At 38.9% G+C, this 9,204-nt stretch overlaps 1 protein-coding gene across 1 annotated transcript; it reads right to left on the bottom strand.

The window, feature by feature from the left end:
* Window positions 1-4,017: 4,017 nt before the first annotated feature.
* On the bottom strand, window positions 4,018-9,156 carry CCDC59 (coiled-coil domain containing 59). The gene is made up of 4 exons (XM_086887834.1): window positions 9,016-9,156; window positions 7,580-7,805; window positions 6,705-6,804; window positions 4,018-4,255 (listed from the first exon to the last, which is right to left on the bottom strand). The coding sequence occupies exons 1-4, from the start codon at window positions 9,143-9,145 to the stop codon at window positions 4,094-4,096; spliced, it is 618 nt and encodes a 205-aa protein (XP_086743960.1). The 5' UTR covers window positions 9,146-9,156; the 3' UTR covers window positions 4,018-4,093.
* Between the last annotated feature and the right edge of the window lie 48 nt (window positions 9,157-9,204).

The following is a 9,204-nucleotide window of genomic DNA, read 5'->3' as shown; positions in this document are numbered from 1 at the left end:
CCTGGTGCAACTTGAGACATGATTTCCTCTTGTCCTGTCACTTGTTACCTGGGAGAAGAGGCTGACTCCCATCTGATTTCAGCCTCCTTTCAGGCACTCTTAGAGAGGGGTAAGGTCTCCCCTGAAAGAAGCATCACAGGCTTTGCTTTTGAAGGCTTTGCTAAAGCTGAGGTAGTTAACATCCACACTTTTTCCCTTATCCATTAAGCACATCAACTTAACACAGAGTGAGGTTAGGTTGTTCAAGCAGCCCCTGCTTCTCGTACTCCCACGCTGGCTGGGCCTTATCTCCCGGTTGTCCTGCACTTGATGTGTGATGGCAGGCAGGATGATCTGCTCCATGGCCTTCCCTGGCATCAAGGTCAAACTGTGAGACATGTAGTTCCCAGATCCTCTTCTGGCTGTTCTTGAAAAAAAAAAAAAACCAAAAAAACCCCCAAAACCACAGAAAACAAAAAGCCACAACTACTCTGCCAGATACTATTAAGACTTAGGGTGCAACTTAAGGGAAAAAAGCCAAATGAACAAGATAAGAGGTCAGAGGAACAACAAGGTAGCTTTTTATTTTTCCTTTTTTGCTTTCTTTTCTCTTACTTTATATGATCAACATCAAGAACGTGCTTAAGCCCTTTTGATTGAAGGTGCAGCCCATTCCTAGGTGTGCTTTTTCTGAACAGATACAGGAAGTGAGGACATGGACTGGAAGAGCTGTCTTGTCTCCACTCACAGAGCTGAAAATTGGATAACTTCCTCTAATACAAAATATGATGCAGGAGTGGAAAGTGTTCCTGTGTATGTTGTAACTGCGTTTTGTACCCTTTCTGCTCTCCCAAAGAAAATATTTGTTAAATACAAAACATCTGTAAGTTTTGGCATGATTTATTGCTCCTAGTGCAAAGGCAATTTATCATCATACCTCCACTGCCTTCGGAGCAGAGTACTGTAAAGATTGAGGAGCAGCAGCTCCTACACTTGAATGTTCAGCAACTGAAATTACCACAAAATTATAGATATATAGATATACACATATATATGTAAGATTGGTTTTAAAATAACATTGACAACAGTAATCACTACCACCTGGACAAGACATTGTTTTAAAGTAAAAAGTGATTATCTTAAGATATTGCCTGAAAATCAGACCAGCATTTACAGGTAAGTATGTGAAGGTATGGATGTGTAAATTATATCCCCTTTGCTTTAATCTTGAGCACAGTGCATATGAACTAGTTCTGTGTTTTCAGACCCACAGTGCAATTCAACATATTGACAGCTAGACAATAATTGCAAAAAATATACCTCAAATACATTGATATTTTAATGTCTTTTTGGTTTATCGACCACTAAAAGCATTTTAATGCATACCAGATTACTTTCAAAGGAACACTGTCTACCTCATTAAACTCAAACAGCATCTTCCACTGGAGATAACAGCTTCATTTAGATTATCTAGAAGGAACAAAATATAAAACCCCATCAAAATTAAATAAGTAGGAGCAAAAAAACCATGAATATCAGGAAAAATGTTGACACAGAAGGAATTAATGCTTTTTATATCTGTAATTTCTAAGGAATGGACCAATTTGAAAAATCAAAAAGCATTAAAAAAGCTTTACCAGCAATGTCTTTGGAGAATTAAACCCATGCAATGCCATTTTTTTTCCTGAACGCCTTCATGCGGCACAGTGGAGTGCTTTTTTATGAACTACATTCATAAAAAAAAAGGTTGGCTTTGATTTATTAACAAATAGGGTTATTAAATATTTGGTGTTAGTGAATTTTTTTGTGTCCAGGAACATTGTCTGATGAAGCTTGATGTCCAAATGTTTCCACGTAACTGTTGAATATGCATTAGTGTGGGTGCAGGCTGCAATGTTGTGTTGCAAACACTCAGGGATGCTGAGGAAGCTAATTGTGCCATGTATATAAACATGTTGTAAAATTTCTAGGAGATTCAAATGCTCAGTATCTGTGCAGATCAGCTGCAAAGCTTCCTGCCATAAAGCTGATAACTCTTGGCTGGATCAGATATACTGTGTGCACACCGAAAGGAGAGTTCATATGTGCACAGCAAATCCTACATGCTGAGACCAGATGAATTTCCTGCCAATGAGACGGCCATCTGTGGAGGGCAGCTTCTTCCATTTCTCCCTGGAAAGTTCTCAACTGAAATACATCAGTCCTGTCACCAGTGAGCAACCCAAAACTGGTGTAGGTAGGAAGCATGAAATAGATCTGCCTGAAGACTGATTAATATAAACACTCATTTAGCACATTTAAGTCTTGGGGAAACAAGTGCTTACCGGCAGCAGCCTGACTATGCTGGTGGATACTTTTATAAACAATCTACAAGTGGTCCTTGAAACTAAGAACAAATTAAAAAATTGTTAAGTATGTAATTTAGGATTCTATTTTAAAAATAAGTGTATTTATTTATTCCCACATTGTATCTGATATAACTTAAATGGACAATAAAATAAATGGAATGTAAATATTAACAACCGAATGATAATGAAGCTTTTCCATAATCTAGCATTATCTTTCTCCCTTAAGTTTCACCACCTGAGTCTTCTTAAAGCAATCTAAGCAACGCCTGATTTGTGTTCAACACTGACTGAAAACATACAGTGTATTACAATAGTTTTAATTTTTTAAAGTACTAGATAGAATTACTTCTAGTTTTATGCCAGCATTTGACTTTTAGATTCAAGTGACATGTAAGCAACTGTAGATCATGTACTTTCCATCTGCCATTGGCAGTTCAAGTTCTTGCACTGCATTCTATCACAGAAGGGAAAAAAATATAGAGAAAAAAGGAAAAAGCAAGAGAGAAAAAGAGCAAAAAAAGGAAAAAATGGGGAAAAAACCTACCTTGTAGTAAATCATCACTGTTCAGTTAAAAAAAAAAATAAAATTCTGGTGAAAGAGAGAAATCACTGCCATATTTACTCACTGCTTTGTGGTCTCAGAATAGCTTTCCCTACATGGCAATACCCCTTTGGTCAGCTTGGGTCACCTGTCCTGGCTGTCTCCTCCCAGCCTCCCTGGCACCCCCAATCTCTGTGCCAGTGTGGCAGCATGCAATAAAGGCCTTGGCTCTGTGTAAGCCCTACTCAGCAATAACGAAAACTTCCACCATCAACCCTGTGTTCAGCATAAATCAAAACACAGCCCTGTACCAGCCACTGTGAAGACAAGTAACTCTACCCCAGCTAAAACCAGCACACAGCTTCTAGCGAGCAAATGTGGATTGAAGAAATTTCCAAAACATTGTTAGCTTAGTTGATAATTTCTTTTTTCCTTTAATCCACAAAGTGGGATCCTCAACTATAATTTCTCAACTGACAAATGTTGTGTTTCCTCAACTGGGTTGTTAGAAAGATATTAAAAAAAAACACAAATGTGAGGAAAACCTCTCTTTTTGGGAAAATACATAAATCCAGACTTGAAAATATTGGTCCAAATTGCTATTAAGTAAAAGAAGAAAACAAATTTCATGACAAAGCTATAAACAAAAGGTAGAGCAATTCACATGTTTCAAGTTACAAAGCAGCTTTATGAATGGGCCAACAATTATTTTACCAAGATCTTTACATCCAAACACTTCTGGGCCTTTGGCAAGTTTTCTTTTTTGTGGAAAACAACAAATAATAGCCATCCAAGTATAGTATATGTACTTTGTTTTCATGTGCCAAACCTATCCAAGAGCACACAAAACACGCTCCTAGAACTGGCAGTTCTTGAGATATCAAATACATCACATGCATCATTTTAGTCCTCCCAAGTGTGTGCAATTTTAGTAATCACAATTGCAGGAGGTATTAGATTCATGGTCAGATGGTGCTACAGCCTATTACTTTTAATTCAAGATGACATACAGCTTACAGCATTTAAGTTTAGAAATACAGACCATTTATTTTCAAGGTACCACATCCCTTTCACTCTCAGCATAGAGATATTTTTAGGATGAATATATCATTTGACTGATGAGATAAATCAAGGCAATAACAAAAGGAATGCAGAAACAAAAAGACAGTATTTATTAGAAGAAATTTATTAAAATGTCCACAGCTAACTTAAATATATGCAGAGGTTATGTATTTTGCTGTATTTTCTGAAGAAGAAATTCTACTTGTAAATTTAGATTTGGCTGTCCTTTCTTTGTCTTCTTACTCAGTATTTTATAAGCTTCCATTTTCTTTTTCTTGTACAAACGTTGAGCTTCTTCTCTTTGTTGTTTTCTTTTTTCTGCTTCCTGAAATTAAGTAAAAATATAAGATTATGAAACAATTACAAACCTTCTGTGACTGCAAAGCTATCCATAAGCAATAAAGTTCATTTTTATATAGGTACTGGCAATTAGGTATTGTACTGCCAATAGAAACATCATTTCTTTAAAGCTGAATCACAATGTTCTTTCAGCACATACTGCAATCAAAACAAATTATACAACCCCAAGCTTCAAGAGAAGAGCCAAATTTTCTTCAGCAGGACATCCTACAATAAGGTTTGCTGCTGCAATGCATACTACTTCCTTTCTGTGAAATGTGCTCCTTGACTACTCTCCTTAAATGACAAACTGGCAAAATTTTCCCCACTTTCTCCTCTTGAGTGCAAGAAAGAAAAAGGTGATGCAGCAGCTCCCATGTGAATGAATATCTTGCCAATCCAGATGTGCTAGGATATGGGACATCTCTCCATGGGATAGGCTGATAGGATATGAGACATACCTGGACCATAAACTGGGCAGGTTTCTGTTATTAGGACAGCATTATCTAGGGAAAATTAATCCAGACCAAACTACTAGTGACCTGTCCTCTTTGGGCAACACAGGCTGCAGTCTGTTCCTTTAAGAGAGATGGAACAGAACCATAAATCCTAATCAAATTTTCACCTGTAAAACCTTCCATGAAGCAGACATGCAACCAAACTACTAATGGAGTGTTAACTGTATACGGATGGACGATCAACACTGTAGGTATCTCCACAGTGTTATGTTCAGATTTTACCCAACATCTCACACCCCCTTTTCCAGTGTTGTAATTTTTGTTTTCCACAGCCTAGATGGATTCAGTGAGGTACCAAAACTAGCAAGAACTGCTCTCTGATATAAAATTTATAGGACATAAGGGAAGATTTCTAAACAGAAATCTAAGAGAAAAAAATCCCAAACAATCAAATAACATGCATACGCAAAATATGCACAGATAACCTCTTTCCACTCAGAACCCTTGACTTATTTTACCATAATGACTAATACAATTTATTCCCCCCTTTAAAAAAAAAAGAGCAGCATCAGCTCCAACGTACCAGTAATTCACATCCTATCTAATAATTTTTCTGCTGTTCAGCATATTCTTGTATACAACACCCAGTTAAGCTACCAACCAAATGCCTACTTCCAAGCAAGAACATTCATCTTACTTACACAGTTGCTAGCTGCATTTATTTTTTCTGATCTTTACTAAACCTTAGCTTTCTTCAGGCCTAAAAAGGCCTTCGAGGAGGCTAAAATTGCATCTTTAGGCTTGTTTCTCTCCCCAAAATAAATAACAGCAAATCCAGTGTTTGCTAATATACACATGATGGTGAAGTACATACTTTACTTTTTCATCATGCGCCACTTAAGAACTCCATGTAAATGATTACTGTTATTGGGCAGTTAGCTCCTGTTTTGCCTAATTATCTTTAGCAAAACTAAAAATGCCAACACTTGCACTCAGGCAACTCCTATGTGCTGCCCAGAGAATACTCCCTGCTGTCTTGCTGGGGTTTGGCTTGTTCTCACCTTCTCTAAATAAGCTGGTCATAACATTAATTTCTTTTGATACAATCTGTAGCTAATATGCAAAAAAGCAGCCATTAGCTGAATAACCATGTAACTCACCCAGAATCACAGGTCAGCTTGCATAAAACTAAACATAGCTGAACTGAAGAAATAGTATGTTTTACACAGCTATACACTTAATATATATATATATTTAGTTTATATTTAATATAGATATTTAATATTTATTCAGTAGCTACTGAAATTTAGTATGTGACCAGGAAGTTACACAACTTCTACAATGTTACACTGTGTGCCCTTTTACAGTGCAACAAACAATGCCCTGGGAAAGAACAGTAGCTAAATAAGGATCTCTCAAATTAATAATTCAAGTGCACTATTTCAAAATGATGATATTACAGTATGTCCCATAAAAGTAATTCAAAATAAATACAAATGAAGATAATTACTAAAATTTTGACTGCAGATACTATTACATTTAATTGTTTCACTGTTGGTCAAAGTACATAAAAAGGTAAAATGAAGACTGCATGATGATAATGCCATGAAAGACAGGATGGGTATTTCATTTTCCAGCACAAGACGATGGTATTGTTATTACTTCGCCTTCTACAAAATTTAAGAGGTCTAATATAATCCACTGGGGTATGCATATCAAGCGCTAAGCTTCTCTTGATGTACCAACTGACATGACAAAATTCTGCTATTGGCAACTGCAGGACAAAAATAGTAAGAACAAAGAGAAGGATCCTTTGAACGCCTGTGTGCTTTGAATACCACTGTCAAGTTGAAAAAGACTGAAGGAGTTCCAATACCTCCTACAATCTTCTCTGGGTTCAGATGGAAGACTGAGAGGCAGAAATGGCATTAATCTAGACTTTGTTTAAAATCAAGAAAAAATTCTGTTTAAATGTACCTCTCTCTTTCTAGCATGCTCAGCCTTTATTTTCTCATACTCTTCTTTTGCCTTCTGATTGGACGTCTTATTTTTAAACTTCTCTTGAGTCACAACTGACCTGGAAGGAAAAGTACATGTTCTTGAGACACTGATTATCACCAAGCAGACATAACCATAGACACTACAGCCACTGCACAATCACAGCACAGTCTTCCACTGCTTTTTACAAGTTCAGGGAAGCTAACTACAAATACAGGTTTCAGAAGACTCGTCCTCCTACACTGTATGGATTGTTTGCACCATTCTTACATGATACCTGACACCATTCCAGGCCATGCATAAGCAGCCAGCAAGAAAGCACAACAAACTAAACTTCTTCAATGCCAAATGCACCAAAGACCAGAGCACACACAACTTTTAGTCATACACCTTATCTGCTGTATCTCCACATGGATGATGTTTCCTGAAGCTTAAAGATTGCCTAAAAGAGTTTCTTCCATAATTTAAGCTCCTCAGAGCTAAAAACCTGGACATACTAGCTTAGAGCTGCATTCTCTCTTTCTAGTTCAAACATATGGAAGCAACTGCAGAGAGATGAGAACATTAATTTAGAAATACTGCTCTCTTATGGAAAAAACAAAAAAAAAAGTAATTTGCTTTATTCTCATCTCCATCTGGTGGTAATACTGTGCAACGACGCCTCATCGTCTCAAGTACACAAAACTAGTTACACTGTCATTTATTTTTCTAACCACCAGGAAAAAATATTTAAGACACAATGGCATTTTTAGTAAAGCAAATTACCACACTAAAGTCCATGTGAACTGTTAGGATCTAAAATATTTATTTAGCGATGGAAAAAATTACTTTTTTAAAAGATTTTGGAAACTTACTCTGCTGCTTTGTTAAGCTTTTCTTCTGATGACACCGAATCATCTGGAGTCTTGCGCCGCCGCTTCTTAAGCTTTTCTTCCTCTGCAAGGTAAAGATGTTTCAAGTGCTCTGGATAAGTATCAGTAAACTGATCACCCTGTTGTGCAGGCACTTGTCTTCTCTTTTTCAACAATCTCCTGTACTGTCGTTCAATCTTTTGTTTCCTCCGAAATGCAAATCCTCGTCCTGAAAGAATAAGAAAAGGGGAGTTAAATACACCTGCACTAAAATAGTACCAAACCATTCAAATGTTGTCTGGACTCTTTCAATCTGTTTTCTTTCCAAATTGAAAAAGCCACTATGTGTGGCAATTTTAATAAGGCCCAGTCATAAGTTCAAGGTAAGAAACATTATTATTAGGTTGTTCCCCACTGCAGCATCGCTGATTTACCCAAAAATCCCTGGGAGAGCGCTGCAAACATCACTACTTACTGCCCACTCACCACTATGCACCTTTGCCAATGCTTTTTGAAGCCAAGGAAAAGATGTATTAACATTTCACTTCAGTCCTGCTTTTGACAGCTTCTAAAGCAATATCAAAATAGATTCTGGAATCAGCTCCTAAAGGCAGTCTCAAGAAAAGGCAGGTAATAACGCTGCAGCAGCAGAAGTGTGCTGTGACACAGGGAAAAATGTCACTAAAGCCTCCTATCGCTCTACATTAATAATCCACTACATCTTTTTACTTAAACAGTATTTTATTGCTACTACCTTCTTTCTACACGTGTCCACGAAGAGCTTTTCTACAGCTACATCATAGAATCATTCCTGCTTAAAGGAAAGCTCAGACATTGGCTGTTTCAGTCTCGAACATTAAAGAAAAATAAAACTTTAAGTTAAACTTGTTTTTTTCCTAATACCTTATTTTTTATTACATTACTCTTAAGATCTACTTACTTTCGTAGTATTTACTAACAAAACAGTTTCTAAAGGGAAGCCAAATCAGTTCCAACTTTTCCTTTTATTCTTTCTCCAAAGTTGCCACTTCAGCACAGTGCTGCTGAAGCCCATGCTCTTCTTCTTATTCATTTTTACATCTGCATAACTACCTATCAATTATCTGAACCTTTTCTCAAACACGCTTTCTTTTTAAACGTGCACCTTTCTACGGAGAAAATTCAAAGCGAGTCCTAAACCCGAAACCCATCGCCACGCGGCCCGGGGGCTGCAATCTCGGACCCGGGGAGCTCCGGCTCGCACAGCCCTGCAATCCCCAGCCCCAAGCCCACGAACACCCGGGGGCGAGAAGGGCTGCGGGTTCCGCCAGCCCAACCCTCCGCTAGGCCTGGCAGGGCCGGCCCCAGCCGGGACTCCCGGGTAGAGCCGGCCCGCAGCTGAGCCAAGGAGTCGGGCCTCCCGCGGCGCCCCCTCAGGCTCACCGGCGGCCCCGACTCACCCTCCTGGACGCTGCCGACAACGCTGCGCAGCAGGGCGGGCCTCCACCGCCTCTTTCGGCCGGGCCTGCGGGCCGCCGCGCCCGCCTTGGCCGCCGCCGGCCCGGGCCCGTCGCGCCGCGCCGCCGCCATCGCGCTCCGTGCGCCGCGCACCGAGACTACGTCACCGAGCTGCGCCGCGGCGCCGACGG

The sequence above is a fragment of the Cyanistes caeruleus genome, chromosome 4 (genome assembly GCF_971803275.1).
Source record: "Cyanistes caeruleus chromosome 4, bCyaCae1.hap1.1, whole genome shotgun sequence".
NCBI lineage: Eukaryota > Metazoa > Chordata > Aves > Passeriformes > Paridae > Cyanistes > Cyanistes caeruleus.
This window is presented reverse-complemented; position numbering and strand designations above follow the sequence as displayed.

Bases quoted from the DNA above. Each gene is read 5' to 3' on its own strand.
- CCDC59 (XM_086887834.1), bottom strand. From the start codon at position 9,145: ATGGCGGCGGCGCGGCGCGACGGGCCCGGGCCGGCGGCGGCCAAGGCG. The intron at 7,806-9,015 runs GTGAGTCGGGGC...TTATTCTTTCAG, and splicing joins TGTCGGCAGCGTCCAGGAGG to GACGAGGATTTGCATTTCGG. The intron at 6,805-7,579 runs GTAAGTTTCCAA...TTTTCCTTCCAG, and splicing joins AAGCTTAACAAAGCAGCAGA to GTCAGTTGTGACTCAAGAGA.